At 40.5% G+C, this 19,213-nt stretch overlaps 3 protein-coding genes and 2 long non-coding RNA genes across 5 annotated transcripts; 2 read left to right on the plus strand and 3 right to left on the minus strand.

Annotated features, from left to right (window-relative positions):
- Positions 1-1,013: 1,013 nt before the first annotated feature.
- On the minus strand, positions 1,014-6,430 carry LOC130694531 (dendritic arbor reduction protein 1-like). Its single transcript, XM_057517603.2, has 2 exons — positions 5,855-6,430; positions 1,014-2,981 (listed from the first exon to the last, which is right to left on the minus strand). The coding sequence occupies exons 1-2, from the start codon at positions 5,882-5,884 to the stop codon at positions 1,503-1,505; spliced, it is 1,509 nt and encodes a 502-aa protein (XP_057373586.1). The 5' UTR covers positions 5,885-6,430; the 3' UTR covers positions 1,014-1,502.
- A 2,000-nt stretch (positions 6,431-8,430) lies between these two features.
- LOC130694984 (uncharacterized) lies at positions 8,431-8,986 on the plus strand. Its single transcript, XR_009002233.2, has 3 exons — positions 8,431-8,598; positions 8,679-8,791; positions 8,857-8,986. It is a non-coding gene; the product is annotated as an uncharacterized LOC130694984 (long non-coding RNA).
- Positions 8,987-9,491: 505 nt separating this feature from the next.
- Positions 9,492-10,033, plus strand: LOC130694985 (uncharacterized). The gene is made up of 3 exons (XR_009002234.2): positions 9,492-9,584; positions 9,647-9,685; positions 9,743-10,033. It is a non-coding gene; the product is annotated as an uncharacterized LOC130694985 (long non-coding RNA).
- Positions 10,034-10,818: 785 nt separating this feature from the next.
- On the minus strand, positions 10,819-11,897 carry LOC130694983 (gamete and mating-type specific protein A-like). The gene is made up of 4 exons (XM_057518101.2): positions 11,747-11,897; positions 11,593-11,684; positions 11,394-11,514; positions 10,819-11,317 (listed from the first exon to the last, which is right to left on the minus strand). The coding sequence occupies exons 1-4, from the start codon at positions 11,844-11,846 to the stop codon at positions 10,842-10,844; spliced, it is 789 nt and encodes a 262-aa protein (XP_057374084.1). The 5' UTR covers positions 11,847-11,897; the 3' UTR covers positions 10,819-10,841.
- Positions 11,898-12,150: 253 nt separating this feature from the next.
- On the minus strand, positions 12,151-14,877 carry LOC130694982 (N-fatty-acyl-amino acid synthase/hydrolase PM20D1-like). The gene is made up of 8 exons (XM_057518099.2): positions 14,563-14,877; positions 14,233-14,480; positions 13,426-13,512; positions 13,222-13,358; positions 12,969-13,164; positions 12,767-12,907; positions 12,472-12,709; positions 12,151-12,411 (listed from the first exon to the last, which is right to left on the minus strand). The coding sequence occupies exons 1-8, from the start codon at positions 14,831-14,833 to the stop codon at positions 12,182-12,184; spliced, it is 1,548 nt and encodes a 515-aa protein (XP_057374082.2). The 5' UTR covers positions 14,834-14,877; the 3' UTR covers positions 12,151-12,181.
- Between the last annotated feature and the right edge of the window lie 4,336 nt (positions 14,878-19,213).

Here is a 19,213-nt window from a genome sequence, read left to right on the forward strand (position 1 = left end):
GTTACGATACTATGTATATATTGTTACAAAACGTCTTAGAAAAAAAATACATACCCCCACACTTGCCACGTCTCGCTAATTACGCAAAGGAAGGGTAAGCCTATTATTTGAAAACGAAAAAAAAAAAGAAAGAAATGTCTGTGACCTTTGAAGGTGAACAGACAGGTAGGGCAGGTGAAAAAAAAACAAACAAAAAACATAAGAATAAACTCTACAATAATATTTTTGCATATGTGGTAGACACTGAAAGCTGGTGGGAGGGGATAATGGATATAGGACAGCACTAGCACAATGTGGTATTTGTTATTCGATTAAATTATCCTCTTTTTTTTTTGAATTTTAAAATCATTTTTCTTTTCCCAAATAATCATGTGAGCGGTGCATTTAACATTTTTTCGAACGTGAAATTAGAAAGAAAGAAAAGAAATCACACTTCCTGCGTGTGCTGTCTATGTAATTATAAAAGATCTAAGACGATCAAAAAACAGCATCTATTGTGAAAATTGTCTTTATGGAATTGAGAGAGAGAAATTGCGTCGATTTTTTTTTTTTTTTTTTTTTTTCGTAATGCAAGTTTGCTCCGTTTTTTTTTGTTTTTTTTTAATTGTACTGGGGCATGATTTCGAACGTGTCCTCGCCATGAGATTGGAATAACTCGACTTGTTATTTTTCATTTAGCGTTCATAGAATTCTGCAAAAATAAGGATAGACTGCCAAAAGTGTATATATGTATTTTCAATCCTGAAAAAATCGAGGAGGCTCTAAATAATTATTTACACACACAAACACATTGGGCAGCGCAAGTGACCATTTGCTCCTTTTTTCTTCAATTTCATCTTCATAAACTAAACGAGAATTTTAGATTTGTGTTTGTTTTGTTTATTTTTTTAATATTTGATTTTTGCTATATAGCAGTGAGTGTTTTTTTCTTTGAAAAACTAAATCTGTATTGTACGTCGATTCCCCGTTTTTTTTCGGAGTGAAAAGACAATCGAGCGTCTGACTTGAGATGGAACGCTGCAATTTGTTTGTTTTGCCGCACTTTTTAGATAATTTTCTCTTTTTTTTTTTTTTTTTTTTTTTGGCACGCCGCGTTCCTCATTTGTTATTTTTTTGCGTGCGCTGTCCACCTATTGAAAATAGCTGCACAACAACAATAGACACGCACCTTGCTTGATTAGTCATCCGCCGCACATACAGCCGCCCGCTAAATTTGAATGCCTCCTCCCCCCTCCCAACAAACGAACAACCCGAGGGCCTATTACCGTGAGCCGTGGTGTACATCGATGTCTTCTATTGGAAAAAACAAAAAAATCTAGAGCAAAAAGAGGAATGCGATGACGCAATTTTTACCTCAAGGCGAGTTCTACTTGCCCGTCCTTGACAGCTGGCCCGATCCCCCCCTCCCCCCACAAACGCCCTTAGAAAAAGAAAAAATGGAACAAAAACATAAAAACAAAAGAAAAAAGAGGGAGGATGATGCGCATCCAAAAGTCCATTCATCAAACGCTAATGTGTCGTTTCATGTGCAGAGCGAGGTGGTCGGACCGTGAGAACGCCCGTTCGCACATCTGACACTGGAACGGCCGATCGCCCGTGTGCTTGCGGTAGTGGCGGGTCAGTTCGTCGGAGCGGGCGAATTTCCATCCGCAATCCTTCCAGGCGCACTGGTACGGTTTCTCTCCAGTGTGCGTTCTTAAATGCGCTTTCAAGTGCGACGACTTGGTGTAGGTCTTGGCGCATCCGGCGTGCGAGCAGGCGTGTGTCGAGAGGCGCTTGCGTCCCCAACTCTTGCGGCCGCCTCGGCTGCCGCGGCCCGTCTTGCCGCCGGCTTCCTCCTCGGCCGAGTCGGACCGTTGCGGATGATGCGACACTAACGGCCCTCGCAGAGCTGGGTGCTGATTCTGGTTGCTGAAACTGATTGCGCTTCCGCTTTCGCAACTGCTGTCCCCGCCGCTGTTGGACTTGCTGGCCTCGAGGTAGTCCGTCAAGTCCGGAGAAGATGGCGGAGTGATGACTCTACTGGACGATTGTTGATGATGTTGTTGTTGTAGTTGCTGTTGTTGTTGCTGTTGCTGTTGGATGGATATCAAACCGAGATCGACTGGGCATAAAGTGCTGCTGTTGCGCGAAGAGGCCAGTTGTTTGAGTTGCTGTTCGGGACTAGCGGGCGGGGTCATCTGATTGTGGGTCGATTTCAGACGGTTGGCGACGGGCGGAGGTGAAACTGGAACGAGGTGGTTGGGACAACGGACGCCCGTCGTCAAATAGGAAAATAGGACGGGGTTGCTCGGCGATTCTGGAAGCAGTTTGGATCCTCCTCCTCCTCCTGCGCAATCGACGGCGTACCTTTCGGCCGTCTGGTCCAGCAACGAATCCAAGTCGACAAAGTCCGTTTCGTTGTTGGCCAGCATCGTGTTGCACTTGTTGTTGTGATGTTGACTGTTGTTCAGGTGATACATGGCGCACATTTCCTCCAGCTCCTGTTGTGGTGTCATGGCCGGATGGGTCATGCAACAACTTCTGTCCTCTTCCTCCTCCTCTTCCTCATCCATGACGCCGTGATCGCGCAAAAGCGAAGCGGCCAAGTGTTCCGGCTCGTCTTCTTCTTCCGCTTGAAAATGATTAGCTATCACGTTGCTGTTGTTGTTGTTGTTGTTGTTGTTGTTGTTGTTGTTGTAGGATGGCGTCGGTGGTAGGACGAAAGCTCGCTCCGAAGGTATCGTTGGTTCGTTCGTTTGCTGCTGGATCGGGCTAATTCCGGCTACTAACCGTACGGATGAAGCGGCCGAGTAAGGCATCCGAAGGGCAGGTTTATGTTCGTGGTGATGCTGTTGCTGCTGGACCAGTTGAAGTTCCAGGTGGACCGTGGCCTGTTGTTCTGGCTGGACGGGTTGCGCTTGAGGCGCTAGTGGATCGCCAATCAACGAGCCATTGTTGTCCGTCATCATGGCCGACTCTTGCATCCACAGTTGCTGAAACTATTTGCACACAACACATTTTTTTTTTTTGGATTAAGATTTGAATTTTGATTTGCAACCGTGATTGAGGAGAGAGAAATGAAGCGTAAAACGCAATCGAATCGCGCGGGTATGCAATCACTGAAAAACATTTCAAAAACCAAGGCCGTTTTAACAATCGTCCTAGCCCAATAATGGAAAGGGTGGACACAACAATGGGCCAATCCATCATCATTATGGTGCGTTATATATACACACAGACTAGCCCTCGGGACGCATAATAAATGCATCACGGCCTTGAATGACAACTCTCGGGGAAGTTAAAGCCAACGGAAGCCAACTGAATTTTTTTTGTCTTACTTTTGATTATTCATCATCGTCTTACTTTTTTTGCATTTGAATTTTGCGTGAATGTTTTGCGGTCGAACAAAAGAAAAAAATAATTGATATTTAATTTTTTTTTTTTTTTTTCAAACGTTTGACGCTTTCCTTTTCTTTCTTTCCTTCCTCTCTCCTAAAAAAAAAATAACATTTTATTTTTTTATTGTCTCATTGTTTGTGGCGAAAGGGAAAAGTGGTGATGACCAAATCATCCCGGCATTCACGCGGGAGCCGTAAGCAACGGCAGCTATTATTGAAGTGCTTGTTAGTACACAAGCTGACATACAAATCTCGTAACCTTGCGAATCGTTTTACATTCAATACCTCAAAGCCCTTTTCCTTTTGATGATGGTTATAAGCGCCGTACCTTTCCATTGTAGAGAGCAAAGAACAGTTTTCGTTATTCAGTTATTTATTTGACGCTAACACGGCGGATTATTTCTTTCAAGTAAAAAGGAAAAACAAACGTGCGAACGAAATGTTCGGAAAGAAAGTGACGTCAGGTGAGAAGAAAGTAGAGGATTATGTGCAAGGCCGTCTGTGTGTTATGACATCATAAGTCTGGGCCCTTTTTTTTTTCAATTAACTAAAAATAGACGACATAGTCTTTTGTTTTTTTGGGTCTAGCGTGAAAAGTCGTCTCTTTTAATCGTAAAAAAAAAAACAAGGCAAACTGTGATTCTAAATGGTGAGCGAGAAAAAGGGAAAGTCGACCTGTAAATGAAAAAGCATTTTCCGCGTTATCACACGATAGCGCAGCTTGTTTGTTTTTCAACGTTTGCGACAATGTTTCGCTATGCCGATGGAAACGAGCATCGTTCTTTTTTCTTTTTTTTTTTAATGTTATTTGTAGCGCGTGTGTGTGGGAATATGGCCGAACGCATTGCAGTAGTGTGTGCAAAATGGAACAGTTAAAAGAAAACGAGAAGAAAGAGAGAGTCTTTTTCGGTCGACCACTTCTTTCACGAAATGTGTATCAAAGAGAAAGCCATTCTTCGATTAAAAACGATGAGATTTGTTTTTATGGACGCACTTTTTTTTCCGTCTTTTTTTCACTTTCTCCAATTGGAAAAGTAGAAACGGCCTCTATCCATAAACCTAAACCCAATTCTTTGTTTTTTTTGTTTTTTTTTAACGTCTTCTTAATTTAGGTGGGGACCGCAAAAAAAAACAATGTGCTCATCAGTCGATCAAGTTTTCAGTGTGAAACACGATCTCCTTCGGCCCAGCAAAAAACAAACAAGGAAGTCCATAAAAACGATGGTAAAAGTCTTGCCTCAGTTTGCGCCACGTCAGGTTGACAAAGATCGCACTAAATAAGGAATGCACTTTTTTTTTTTTTTTTTTTTCAATTTCAGTCAAGAAGGGCAGGGAAAAAAAAAAAACCAGTTCACCTCGCCGATGTGTTGGACATATACGGAGTGCGTCACGGAACACACACGCAGACGCAAATCCAAACGACTTTCGCTCATCGTTCAACTCGCCAAAGAAAAACGAAAAACACAAGGGTTTAGGAGATTCCGCGTATTTTGTTGTTGAAAATCACGGAAAAATGAAAGAAACTCGTTCTCTGTTTCTAGTAGTCAAACTAATTAAGTTTGCATGACTTGGTAGTTTGAAATCGCTAATCTGCATCGTTGCGGTGATGACTTGCCGTGGCCGTCGTCTAACTCATTTCAAGAAAAAGGGAAGACTGTAAGGTAATACGTAGAGAAATTGAAACGATTGGAAAGTCGATCAGGACGACCAAACAGAAAGAAAAAAAAAATGTGTGCGGGAAAGCGAAAGTGATGACGATATTTTCTCTTTTTTTTTTTTTTTTTTTTTGGTCTTCGCTCACGAACGCGTCTTACTTTCGCTAATGAGTTTGGTTGTTTTTTTTCCTTTTGTTTTGTCTCTCACACCGGCCTTCTTCTAATTATCTATTTTTTTTTTTTCATTATCAATAAAAGCCGAAAAGAATTCACGACGAAAAGGAGAAATTCGTATACAAAATTCACGCTCTCTTTCACCTGCAAATCTATTTCGACGTAGTGTTTCACACTTGCAAAAAAAAAAAAAGCAACGGCCATGTTTGTCGATTGATAAAATAGATCAAAAAACTGAACGCGTGAATGTAACCCTGAACCCGATTTTCAGACGGCCGACTGAAATAATGAAAATTGTATGCAAGAAACACAATCTATTGTTCCCTGTCGATGACTTTGCCACTTGAAAAACAAGAAGAAAAAAAAATGCCAGAAACAATCAAACGAGAGAGAACGAACGCACAATAGAAATTGCACGCACAAACTACGTGCTTTTATTTGAAAAAAAAAAAAAGACAATTATTGTAGGTCTATGCGTTTTAGCTGGTGGTCGAGTGAAAGTGTCCCGGCGTTGGCAAATAATATATCAAATGACGTAGCGAGAGAGAGAGAGAGAGAGAGACTATCATGAACGACCAAAAAACTAACCCAAATGTTCTTGGAACATCACGTGAGTATGATTATATAGAGAAAATGAAAACGTACTTCTTGGTAATACATGTTGGTGACGGCCATGCTAGTGGCTTCAAAGTAATCGCCGGCCTGGAAAGTCGCGTGTAATCCAATTGCCTTTCGAAAAGAGAGACGGCCAAAAAAACAATCCCGCAAAAATCACGACCACTTTTAGTCAACTGCCCGCACTATTCCACTCTTTTATTTGTTTTCAATTCTTTTTTTTTTTTTTTATTTGAAAACAAATATATTAATAATTAATTTGGATGGTCAATCCTTTCGTTCGAAATCGTGCAGTCCCGCTCACCGGTGCAAGCTCATTCTGATTCACTCGCTGAATAAATGTCTGTTAGTCGCAGTGCGCAAATAAAAAAATAGAGCACCAACCGCAATCAAGGTAAGATGTTTTTTTTAAAACAAAGTGTTTTCCTGAAAATCTCTTTTTTTTTTTTTATAGTGGCACCACTAAAACGCACAGGCACATCAACACTGGAAAGCAGGAATCAAATGATTGTATGAAGAACAACAACAATGAAAAAAGCTCGTGCGTGCTATAGTACCGCAGCTAGCGATAGCTTGTAAGCAACTGACGGTCTTCGTTCAGGTGAGTGTTGAACTTGAGGCTAAAACTACAAGAGCGAAAGGAAGGGGGGGGGGGGTTTATACTATTCTGCAACTATTCTTCTACATTTCGCCTCTGGGGCTTGGCTTTTTTGTATTTCACGTTTCCCACTATAGCCCCTTGCGTGTAGAGTTTGTGTTGCTTGCACGTAATACAGCCAGTCAGAAACGCATGATCTGATTGCTCTACTTTCATATACGTGTACGGCGGGCTCTGCTTGTAGAGAGGCGCAAGCGCAGCAGACCCCTCCTTTCTCTCCCGTGTGTTCTTCACAGCCCCAACAGCCGCTGAAGAAACGTGTGTTTTCACGCACCGCCCACAAGCCGACGGGGATGTTTGTTTTGAAGAATTTCCTTTTAGACGATGAAAGAATTGACACCGTATTATTATCAATCGAAATTCCCAATGAAAAACGGTTGATTTGTAAAAGTTCATGTTTGAGGAAATTCCAGAAAAAGGGAGAACGAGATTTTGCATAGCGATAAACTAAAAACGGGTGCCAACATAATGACGGGGTGTGATGAATTATTTAGAAATGTTGAGTCTGCAAGCTATTAAATGGCGAATTTATTTGCAAGGAAATAGCCCAAATGTTCTTTTTCTTTTGTTAAAGGTGCTTGTCGACTGCGAAGGGGAGGGAACGTCGTAAATCATGGCCCATGAAACCGGAGTGCTGAAAACGAAGCTATAATTAAAAGAAATCGAGCCGTTATCAAAGGAAATTTGTTTGGGCTCTACCCATTTCCTCCGATCGTAATCCTCATGATTGAGTATCAGGTAGAGAATGCCAAATTTCTCCCGTTTTTTTTTTAAGAATTTTTTGTGGTGTCGCCGCCATCTACCAGTAAATAGTTGTAACTTGATTATCTGACCGCTAGATATCGCTGTCCTCGTTCTAACCTCGTGCATTCAAATCTAAAAGTTTCGATGAATGATCGTCTTGGTGCTTTTGGAATTTTCAATCAGGATTTTTGATACGTAGGTTCTATTGACGAAGGCAGCAATGGAAAAATATCTGTTATGCCATAAGTACAACTGAAAGAACTCATAAAGTACCAAGTCTTCTCCCCCGTCCATTTTGACATCCAATTCTGAACTCAGAGGAGAAACTAATGACGACTGTTTGCGCAGCAAAAAAGTACGTATCCAGTTGTTTCTAATATTAAGCTATTGGAAAACCACCCTCAGTCACACATTACCCAGAACATAAATCATGTAAAGTAATTTGCCAAAGTTGCATTTCATATGATTGTTAATCTTAGGACACGAAACTAAAAGGGACAACCAAGGACCAGTGGCAGACCTTGTTCAACTCTACAGTTCTAAAACAGCAGCACAGAAATCTAACTTGGAAGTCCAATATCAAGGCAGGTGTTTCAAGCACAAAGTGTTGCAAAAGGTTGTTGTGCGAGAGACATTGGCCTGCCGAGGTTCCAACAGATACAGGTATTTTAAAAAGCTTGGTCCTGAGCAGCTTCATTTTAAGCAAACTAGAAATGATTGCTAAGCTGTTATGGCATGTATTTGTTGTTTCTATCTCTTTAGGTATTGGTGGCACAATTATGTATGTGAATCCATAATTAATCAAGAACCTTTGTTCAGAAGAGATCAGCCTTGGACATCCTTGGGGAGGTTAGTATTTAATGGGTTTAACGAATCGCCGTTAAGGTCACATTGGTTTTTTTTGTTTTACTACTTTGCAAATCTGGTTGTGAGTGACTATGTCTTCTTGCTCGATTTCAATAGTTACCAGCATCATACCTTCTGCTCCACAGAGTCGATCCGCTGTGTTCCAGACACTGAGATAACTCCGGTTGATCTCGTAGACTACGTGAAGGTGAACCGTACCGAGCAAAAGACGATAGAAAAAAAACAACAACAAGAAGAAAACAGGAGGTTCTACATAATGGTAAGCAAAACTTGGTATTGAGTAATCCATCTCAATGATTGGTTTTGATCGTATTTCTTAACAGCATTCATCGAAAATGATACCACCTGCTTCATATCAGTTGTGGTTATATTTTCACCAGTAACAGTACCCCAAGTGAAGGATCCCTAACATCACAGGTAGTGGAATATCCCAAATCTTGAATCAATTGGCGGCAATCGAAATCACTATTTTAGATAGCGGTAACATGCTCATTCATTAAAAAAGGTAAAATTTGACCGAATTTCTTAATTCTTCAAGTTATACTCATCATTCAATTATCTTTTGTTTCGTGTTTTTTGCCACAGATACCTTCCCGGCCCAACCACTGGCCACTGCGATTGCGATCAATACTAATTTGAACGGGATCCTCATCATTTTTATGTGCTAGTCACTTTTGGCAACTACTCTGTCTGAATTGGTAAACCAACATGTCTTTATGTTTATAAAGCCTTGCAAAGTTTGCTTTTCAAATTCCATTATCAGTTTTGTTTGGAGATATTTTGGCTTTTTATCTGGATTGGGGAAACCCATGTGTCTGAACCATTGACACGATATTGACGTAGGAACGAGAAGCCATGATTATTCCTCTCTACCTACAGAAACTATCGGTGTTAGAGAGGTAGGAAGTTTCGTAGAATCTTTAAGAATCATGATACAGTTTGGTAGAGTCTACGATGTTAGAACGTCGATATGATATGCATCCTTTAATCAGTGTGTTACCATATCAGCGAACAGGGATACTCTACTAACTACTTATGGCTTAATATGAAATTCAATAACAGTTGCGACGTGGGAAACCTAACGAAAACTGTTACATCATGTCCAAAAATGGAAAGCGGTGCTGCATGTCGGTATGTTCGAGCGATAAAGGTATTACAATCTCTAGTTGCCTGTATCATTTGTTTACACAATAGTTTTTGACATTGTAAGAACAGAAAAGAAAGTCCCAAAAATAACAATTTGTTATCCTTTGCGAAGCCCGCCTTTCTGATGGTAAGTTTATCTAAATGTTTGAGATCTTTGTTCTTCCTTCTAATACAGACCCTTTTTTCTATTTAGAACATAACTTTCAACATTAATCGCTTTATTCCTTTTTACTTTCGGTTTTATTTTTTCTAGGTTCTGGCGTGAGATTGAAGTTACAGCCACTTCCAGGAAGGAAGGAGATAACAAAGATACAGTGTCCAGCTTCGATGTAATAGGATAATTTGGTACGACATTGGTGTAATTAAATGTGTTCATCTTTTCATTTCATTCTTCATTTTTGGTGCAGAAATTGCAGTCATCGTTTGCAACTACACTGTCATAATGGGTAAACCTAGCAAGTTTATCAAGTCCAAAAACATTTAGATCCAATTGACCTTAATAGCCAGAAAGCTTATCGCGTCGACGGGATTATGGTAATCCAACAGATTGGAACCACTAAGCCTATGTTGGCGGAGAATTTTCCCGGATGCCTGCCTATTGCAAACACATCCCCGTTGATTGGTCAGGCTACGTAATTAAAGTTAACTCAAGTTTTTTAACGAATCTTCATTACCCTGAAAGAAATAATCACTGCCGAGCCGTGGATGCCATCGATATGGTATAAATTGGACAACTGATAGTCGTATTGTTTTACGCCGAAACAACAGGATTTCTCCACTATCTACAGGAATTCGCCGCGTCAGATCAGGTAGGAAGCTTAGTGAAATCCTTAGTTATTATTATATATAGTTTAGAGACAACGAAGTAGAAACGTCGATAGGACAATGAGCCCCACCAACTTAATGGAACTGCTTGGTTTGACGAATCCCAACTAGCTGTATATTCTCTTGGACACACGTAGATACGTACGATAGCTTCCCTTTGTTAGATTAAAATTATTGGAAATTAGAAGGAAGAATCGTACAAGGAACCTGAAAACATTTTATAAATTTACCAGATGTTCGAAGTTTGAAAAAAATTGTGTAGCAATTCTTGCCTGAACTAGTAGACAAATCATTTCCATGGCGATAGGAGATGTCATAAAGTCAAGCTTCAACACCGATTAGCTCATTGAGATTAGTAAGTTTAGGAACATATCCTGTATGTGTTTGGACTTTGCTGTTCAAAGAGATTTTTGGACCCAGACTCTTGACAATGTTCTAAGCTAGTTTTCAATTGTTGCAAAATTGTGTGATAGTTAGTATGCGGGGTAACCAACTGAAAATTGACTAATCGTTTAAAAAAAAAAAAGATAGTAGCAATGGAAACCTGTATTGCAGTCCGATTTATTCGAACGATACGGCTACTCAAATTTTTAATCGACCGTTGGGTCTGTTTGCATAGAACTCCTTGACGTCATATGCAAAGAAAATAATTCCAAAATTTGCCACCTTATCTAAAGCCCATTTTGCCCATCCGTCTGTTCGATGTAGATTCTTTTTTCAGTTAAAAACATAACTTTCATATGGATTGCTTTATTTATTTTTTTTTTTTGCACTTATTTATTTTTTAACAGTTGAATATTCAGTTGTTGGCCGTTCCGTTGTTGACGGTTCAGTCGTTGGCGGTTCAGTCGTTGGCGGTTCAGTCGTTGGCGGTTCAGTCGTTGGCGGCCGGTATGTTGTTGGCGGATCCGTTGTTGGCGGTCCAGTTGTTGGCGGTGGTTCTGTTGTTGGCGATTCCGTTGTTGGCGGTTCAGCAGTTGTCAAAGAACCGGTAGTCGAAGTGGTTGTTGTCGAACCATCAATTGATTCGCATATGAATAAGATAGATGTAGTGTTTGCCATGTCAAACCAAATTCCAGTGTCGAAGAGATAGTTGACGTAGGCAAAGCTTCCAGGTAAGTTGTTGTTAGGTAACCCGGGATACCAATTGGTGTAAGTCATTGGCTGGTAAGGTTCGACAGTAGCCCATTCCCATCGATTCCTTCCTTCTTGAGAGTATCTTCCCGATGTCCAATAGTAGTCGTCTAGCAAATCTGTTATTCGATTTTTGAAATTAAACATTTAATTTGAAAGAACGTTCTTATTAAAGGAATGGATTGTCTTTTTTACTTGGCGAACTGGTTCCTTTGATGTGATTCGAGATCAACATGTCTTCCTCGAAAGTTTCAAGACCAAGCAATACCATACCTCCTCCTCTGCAGAATTCGTTTGCTCGTCTCCAATCAAGACGCTTCAATTTATGTTTTTTTACAGAATGAATTGCAAAATTGTATTTTTAAAAATGTATAAAAATAAGAGCAGGAATTACTTTGGTCGCGGAAAAGCAATAGCATTTTGCGTTAAAGCCTAAAGTCCAGCAAGGCACTTCTACATTATTTTGCAAATAGCTTGGGCAGTTCACTGTCAAGTAAGATATTATAGCCATCCAAATGTTATTATACAAATAATTTTTTTAAATTTACCTTTTGCTTTAGACTCGTTGACCGATGTTGGGACACCACGAGCCCAGCAAACGACAAAAGTTAAGGATAGTAAGTATAAATGAATAAAATTGTTCTTCATTTTCGTGCTTCACCGAAATAAGCCTGGAAATGAAACAAGCAGCTACAGTTGGTACATTAAAAACTGTGCAGCTACAGCCAACTTTCTCGTGTCTTTTTACCAGTTTCGCTATCGGCTTTAATATTGCTTAATCCATATCAGCCTTGAGATTGATTTTAGAAATGAAATTCTTATCAGAGAATGATTGTTACGAGGCGGCAAAGGTAAGTCCTTATGATACGAGTCACTCTCATCTAGGTATTCCCATTCTGAAGATATTTTTGATCTTGTGAAAACCTGGGTGTTTCATGGGGTGGAGCTTCAAAAATTTCGTGGTACGTGTATTGCATTTGGCTCTAAAGTTCCCGATGGCGGACGGTCGAGTGACCAGCTTCAGGCTGATCAGCGTTTAGCATCAGAGCAACGTAAAAACGAATGAAATTATGATAATGTTCAATAGTTATTTGTTCATCGTCACCGTGTATACCACCACGCGTTACAGGCGTCAACACCGTTGGGGTAATTCGGTAAAGATGATCGGACAGTTCGACGTAACGCCGAAGGTCCGTATTGGCAGGTGAACAAGCTAGAACGAGATAAAAGTGAACTTTAGATGTCAACTGATTTGCAGACATTGATCTCAAACCTGGGGCGATGACGCTAGATGGGTAAATTTGTTTGACAGAACTTGCAATCAGATTGAAAGCTGAAACGTCGAGACCATATGGTGAAATGGGCGTCGGTGGATAATAGTCGACCACTTTGATGTGAACGCGTGGGTCATTAATGACCCGACGGTTGTGTTCAATGACTTGATCCAGGCTGTCTGCCGGATGGATTCGATGATTGACGGTAGCCGAGGCACTACCTGGAATGACATTTTGCTGAATAGGAAAGAAGTTTTTCATCTAGATTTCACAGCCTGAAATTGTAAGTAAAACCTTGTATCCTCCTTGAATAATTGTGATGGCTGTTGTTGTTCTTTGTATAGCATCTGTAACAGGAGAATTTGCCAAAAGCTTTGATAATAGAGGTGACAAAAGCCACAAGTTGGAGAACAGGACGCTGTGCCCAATCTTTGCCTGGAACGATAAAAAATTGATGAAATTGATTTGTATTGTCAAAGACATCGACGTGATTTACTGAGGATGAAATGTATGCAAAAAAATCCATTTCAGGACCATGGCCGAACATGGATGGATGTGGATTAGTTTCAAGTGCCCACACTGCCTTTGCTAAAACGCCGATGGCTGTTTCCTTGGGAGGAATACTTGAATGGCCAGGGCTCATCTCAACTGATAATTCCAATGTGGCATATCCTTTTTCTGTGACACCAATTCTGCAAATACAGTTGAATTAGCGTCGATCATAAATAGTTTAAGACTTTAATTCGTACACACTGACAAGGTCGTCCACTCCTTCCACCAAATCTTCTAGAACAAAATACCCCTCGTCCAAAACAAAATCTAAATGGCTGACTCCAGTCTCTTTGAGATGCTTGGCAATGTGGCCTGCACCCTCAAATCCTGAAACCTTTAATAGTTATTGAATTGAAACTTAATCAACGTGAAAATAGTTTTAAAATTAATAAAGAATTTACTTCTTCATCGTGCCCAAAGCCAATATAGAAAGTTCGATGAAAATGATATTTGTTTTCTAAAAGAAATTCCAATGCTTCTAAGATGCCCTGTAAAAAAATTGACAAGCTTTTTAAATTCATTTACAAAAAGAATTTCCATTACAACATTTTAATAAATAAATGAAAACTATAAGAATAATCGTTCCAATTTAAAAAAATGTGCAATGTTGTACCCTGCGAATTTACTTCGCACCACTCTGTTCTTTCTTACCTCATTTCGCGCTCGATTGAGCTTAAAGGCACAGGTGCCGCCAAAATATGGTGAAGTGTGACTAAGTAATTCTTCGTTTTTTGCTTTAAAACGAAAAACTTTATGCAATAAAGTGCTAAATGGTACACTATGATTGTGTTTGACATGCGTATGAAGGGTTTTTTGTGTCCTGTAAGCCCAATTAACAAGCAAAGCATGTTCATGCTGCTCAGATACGCCAACCATGCACGTGTGAGACAAAAATTACGAACATGTTCTTAACTTGGAAACGAAGAACTATAATGCACATTCAAAAAACAGTGATTGACAATTACGTAGTGGTTTCACACATGCAAAGAAGTTCTCATTTCAAGTGCTGCTCGTTTTCAAAATGCCACATATTCCACAGGTATAGCTTTAAATATTACTCATTGTGCTCATTATCAAAGCTTAATCAATTTACTTTTATTTCAGCAGATGTGGAATATGGGCCATCTCCAAAGACGAGCACTGTGGCCAACTTGCAAGTGACCTGTTTGCAAGTGTTCACACTACATGAGACGAAGGCAACAGCTTACCATAACAGAACTTTTGTCATCTAAAGCTCCTCGTCCGTAGATAACACCGTCGATGATGCTTCCTTCGAAAGGATCAGCCATTTTCCACGTACCGTTGGCGACCGGGACCACGTCCATATGTGCTGCCAACATGTAAGGTAGGACACCACCATTTTTATCCTCCTTGCTTTCGTGAATCTTGTAGAGTAGGCTGTAGCCATTGATTACGTTCACTTCAATCGAGGGTGAAGAATGTATCAATGGGAAACCTGGAATAGCGTTCCCGAAATTTTGGCGGGTTTTTTTATTCGTGACGTTTTTTGTTCAAAGATGGCGCTGGTTAGTACTTACTGTCTTTCAGATGTTGATGGAGTTGAAGCAGGGCTTCGGTTTCGAATAGATCTCTCTCCCAGGAAATGGTCTGAATAGTTAGAGCTTTGGCTAATCGTTCAGCACGTTGTTGAATTCTTTCTCGGTCGAGTTGTGGAAGTGACGTCACGTCCTTTCTGTTCATATCCCATTGGAACTGTCTCTGTCTACTTGTTGTTGTGTTGAGGGCTAGTAAAATGGCAAGGAAGCTGGCCGGTACCAGCAAAAATATCAAGACTACCTTATTGCACATTTTGTGTTGTCCGTCTTTTTCACTTTGTAGACGTTACGTATGGCGTTAGGAAAATGACTGTTATCTTTATTTTTTCTTTGGATTCATTCCTATTCGTTGGAATGTTCGTCTTCATTTATCGATTTATTTTATCGATTGACATCTGTTGAATTGTTTCTCAATGTTGTATTAGCTTCTTTGTTTCACCGCTAGATGGCGTCTAGTTTCGGAACAACGAGACAAAGAAGTTTTATCACAACTTCAAAGTTTACCAGACATTTCATTTTCTACGCCCTTTTCATCTACTTTTTTTCCGTCTCGTACGAAATGAAATTGAAAATCGATCGTCTAAAAGGGCCTTAAGGGGAGAAAATGTTTTAAATGGGTCGTTCGTGTTTCCCCTCGTCGTGCGGACTGTCGGCTTTGGGAATGAATAGGAAATGAGACAAACTAATTGACGACCTTCTTCTTCTTCTCTTTTTAAACTCGGGCTTTATTAGATCGATTCGATCACGAGTTCACGACACCTCCGTCACGCAGTCCCCACTGCTGTGTCACGTTGATGTTACGGTGCTTTACGGGGAAATGTGTTTTTTTTTTTAAAGAAATTTATGTTTTGTGCGTGTGTTTGTGTGCCAAAGGAGGGGGGGGGGACCTGAGAGTTATGAGACACGGCCGTCCGGTTATCTCGTTCTCGGGTCGCATATAGAAAGGAGAGGAGGGGTTGGGGATGTAAAATGTTAGCGTGTTCGGACAACATCTGTAACACCTTTAGCGTACTACACCTAAATTTTCTCTCAACTCTTGTGACGCCAAACTGCGAACGCGAGGTTATTGTTGTTGCCCCGTGTTTTGGTGCTTTTCTTGATGCCTTTTTTTTTCCTTTTTCAAACGGCACTAGAATTTATTGATCCTGTTGTTATGTGTGTTATTTTTTTTTTTAAAGAACGTTTGCCGCCGACCCCTGCTACTTTTGTTGTGGGTTGACTCTTTTACACGTAACGTGTTTTCTTTGCTTTGTCGCCATCTTTTATTGGAGTTTTTTTTAGGACATAATTGGATGATGATTATCTTCTTTTGATTTTGCCTCTTTTCCGATCCACTTATTTTTGTTTTGTTTAAATCTTGAAAAAAACGAAACGAAAGAAAAGGCTATAACATTTTAAAAAAAAGTCTATTCTCTTTTGTTCTGGGAAAAAAAAGGAAGGTCTCTTAAATAATTGGTGTAATGGGTAATAAAGAATCTAAAAGAGATCATTCTTTTTTTTTCCTTTTCGGGGGTGGAATGTTGTCTTATGATTTGCGCGTGTCTTAACATTATCTACGGACTGAAATGATCTTATTATCTTCGTCTGGCTACATTTTCGAAAGGCTATTACACTCTTGCGGCGGTGGGGTGCAGGAGGGAATGAATTGGAATTAATTTTTTTTTGCTTGTTGGGGTGACATGTTTTTAAATCGATTGTTGTGCGGTTGACGGGATTTTAATCTGTCGTTTCCGGTCAATAGTACACTCATGTACGAAATCGGGATGGGAAAGTTTACGCAACGGCGGATGATAATCAAGAGAGTGAGAGCAAAAACTTTCCAATTCTTTTTCTCTGGCGGTTTTTTTTTTGTTGAGGGATTGGGATAGAAGGAGAGTTTATAAAAGGCGAGAAGATTGGAACAACCACTCGTGAAAGAAGAGGGGGGTAGTAGAGAACTGACGCTCGATTTAGATTACATTACAGTCGAGTGAGATGCTTCTATCTGCTCCACTTGTGTGTATATATGCAGTTGTGTATGAGTAGTACTAGTAATACTGTGGGGCTATAGACACTGTATTCCCCCCTCCCCCTTTCCTCCCCTCTTGTGGAAATGGGAAAGAAAGCGGGACACGAGGCGACGATCTGATAAAAAGAAAAAGAGATAGAAGGGATGCAACCGGGGACTTTACACGTCACATACAACAGCCTCATCTCCATTCCAGATCGAGACGAGGCTATTGCTCTGATCTTTTTTTTTTTTCCTATAATGTTTGGTGCATTTTCTTCTTTTTCTTCTTTTTTTTTATTAAGATTTTTTCTTTTTCTTTTTCTTTTTCTATATGTATTCCAATAGCATTGATGTGGCTTGGGTCCTGTTGTATAGTTGGTTCTATTGTGTGGCCGGCTGCGGCCACTGACAAGCCAATTTCCCCCACGCCGAGCCGCGTTTGTGTGTATAAAAAAAAAAAAGAGAATTTCGGCCGACTCGGTTCGTTCTTTAGACTCGGTCCCCTGTTTACCATGTAATGGGATTTCTGAATTTCCAGCAGCTATTATATCTACCCAGCACACACACACACACATCAAATGTAGTCGACCAACACAAATCAGCTTATTATCATCATAAACGCCCGGTTCACTGAGATGAGATTATTTCTCTTCCCTTTTTTCTGTTTTGTTACTGCCTCGGACGCTATTAACTAACCCAACTATTACTCGAACGTTCATATCTCATTTTTCGAGGGGGAAAAATGGATCCGATGACCATCCTCATTTTCACACTGTGCTGGTCATCAACCGTGCGGCTCTTCTTTCCCTCTGGTGCGTTCTGGCTTTTTTCTTTTCGCTGGGATTAGATCATCTAGGCAACCCCCTCGTCCTCTCCTCCCAATTCCCATCTCCGGCGTAAATGTGAAATTGAACGAGCGTCAAAGGAGCCCTTAAAAATGCGTGGAATAATCATAATAAAAATAAGGTAGAAGGTCCCTTTTTTAAATAATAAAAATAGTTGATGTGTCCAGCGTCGGATTTCCCTTTTCTCCCGAATCGGTCGTCTCCTATTCCCTTAACAATTAGAAAGTACTTGCCCAAGTGTAATTAGTAGACGATTCAATGACTTGTACTACTACCACTCATCGATTATAATCTCACGTTTAACGAGGTCTTTTACGTGCTTCCCTCTTTTTCGTCTAAGCTCGTAACACATTCGCTTCATTAATAACGAGATAAAAAAAAAATGCTTGACAAGAAGTTGGACAGCATTTTTTTTCTTTTTTTAAAAATTTGAATTTCAAAACTTTTTTGCTTCCAAAAAAAAGGGCCGAGTCATATTTGATTAGATTTATTATTCACCGTCTGGAGAGTCGGTTTATAACATAGACGTGCGTGCCGTCTGGTGTATGTCTTCAAGCAGCATCCGAAGATGACGATGCTGAACAGCACATTTCCTCCTCCTCCTCCTCCTCCCCATTCTCTGTGTAGCTTGTCACCCCGCTCTGCCGATATCGCCGATGTCGACGCAATGCTTAAAAAAAGGAGGGCCGTCAAGTGGCTGGCGAGAACAAGGGATTCGTTCTGTGAATATTGACGGAACGTGATATTTTCTCAAGCAAAAGAGGGGAAAGAATGTCGTCAAGTAGAGACACATATAAGGGGGGAGAGAGTTGCCTGTTGAAATATCATCACGACCGAGTCAACAACAGGTCGCAAGACTTTTTGGGGGGGAGAGAGAGAAAGAGAGGTGTGCGCGCTTTGTGAGAGCTGTCGGAGGGATGCTAGTACAATTTAAAACATTGTCGTCAATGCCAGCCGTGAACCTCTTGTGCGCGCAAGAGATGACGCTGTGCAAACAAAACTGCGCGTCGCTTGTATAAATAGATATTACCAATGATGATCAACGACATGGGATTTTTTGTTGGTATTATTTATTTTTTTTCATTTAAGGACACGCAAAAGTCGATGAATTGAATTTTTGATGACGTCGTCTTCGCTATCTTAAGGTTTCCTTTCTCTATTCCGCCGTAATTTGATTGATTGTTTTGAACGGGCGTCTGGTTGGTGCACGCGTCCGCACGTGCTGCCTTCCTATCTTTTGCTGGCGTTCACTTTGCACGTCTTTCCAAGGGTTTCCACGAAAAGAGCACCACTTGATCATCATCATCCCTCCTTGCATTGGTGATGGGAGTTGGAACAAGATTTTCAGGCAGGCGGGCAGGGGGAGTTGGACGAATAGCGTTAAGGCAATGTACCGTTGCTATTGACGATGCCTCGGTCCCGTTACTCATTTTTGCCGTCTTTTGATGTGCGTACGATGCAATCAACAAGACTCGCCATTTTTCTACATTCTAAAACAATTTGTTTCCTTTTTTTTTCTATGGATGTTGTTTCCTCTTTTGAATATTCGGTGCGGAAAAAACTTTATTTATTTTTTTTTTAACTGGATGGATGTCGATGTGGATATTTGAAATTTACCAACTTCATTATGTCGCCCAGGCAACATACATCCGTCATACGGGGAAGGGAACGTAAAAGGGGGGGGGGGGAGTAATAATACGTTCCCCTTCTTTCAATCATAGAGCTTCCACTTCTTTTTTTTGACGATGTCTAGTGATGCTTGACAACCAACGCAATCATCTCCATAGCAACCGGCTCT

Source organism: Daphnia carinata, chromosome 4 (assembly GCF_022539665.2).
Source record: "Daphnia carinata strain CSIRO-1 chromosome 4, CSIRO_AGI_Dcar_HiC_V3, whole genome shotgun sequence".
In the NCBI taxonomy this organism is placed as follows: Eukaryota; Metazoa; Arthropoda; class Branchiopoda; order Diplostraca; family Daphniidae; genus Daphnia; species Daphnia carinata.

Excerpts from the sequence above, each read along its gene's own strand:
- LOC130694983 (XM_057518101.2), bottom strand. The coding sequence starts at position 11,846 with ATGAAGAACAATTTTATTCATTTATACTTACTATCCTTAACTTTTGTC. Across the intron at positions 11,685-11,746 it reads CAACGAGTCTAAAGCAAAAG|TGAACTGCCCAAGCTATTTG; the intron begins GTAAATTTAAAA and ends CTTACTTGACAG. Across the intron at positions 11,515-11,592 it reads ATTGCTTTTCCGCGACCAAA|CGTCTTGATTGGAGACGAGC; the intron begins GTAATTCCTGCT and ends CATAAATTGAAG.
- LOC130694982 (XM_057518099.2), bottom strand. The coding sequence starts at position 14,833 with ATGTGCAATAAGGTAGTCTTGATATTTTTGCTGGTACCGGCCAGCTTC. Across the intron at positions 13,513-14,232 it reads ATGACAAAAGTTCTGTTATG|GGCATCTTAGAAGCATTGGA; the intron begins GTAAGCTGTTGC and ends ATTTTTTTACAG. Across the intron at positions 12,908-12,968 it reads TTGCATACATTTCATCCTCA|GCAAAGATTGGGCACAGCGT; the intron begins GTAAATCACGTC and ends TTATCGTTCCAG.
- LOC130694531 (XM_057517603.2), bottom strand. The coding sequence starts at position 5,884 with ATGGCCGTCACCAACATGTATTACCAAGAA. Across the intron at positions 2,982-5,854 it reads CCAACATGTATTACCAAGAA|TTTCAGCAACTGTGGATGCA; the intron begins GTACGTTTTCAT and ends GTGTGCAAATAG.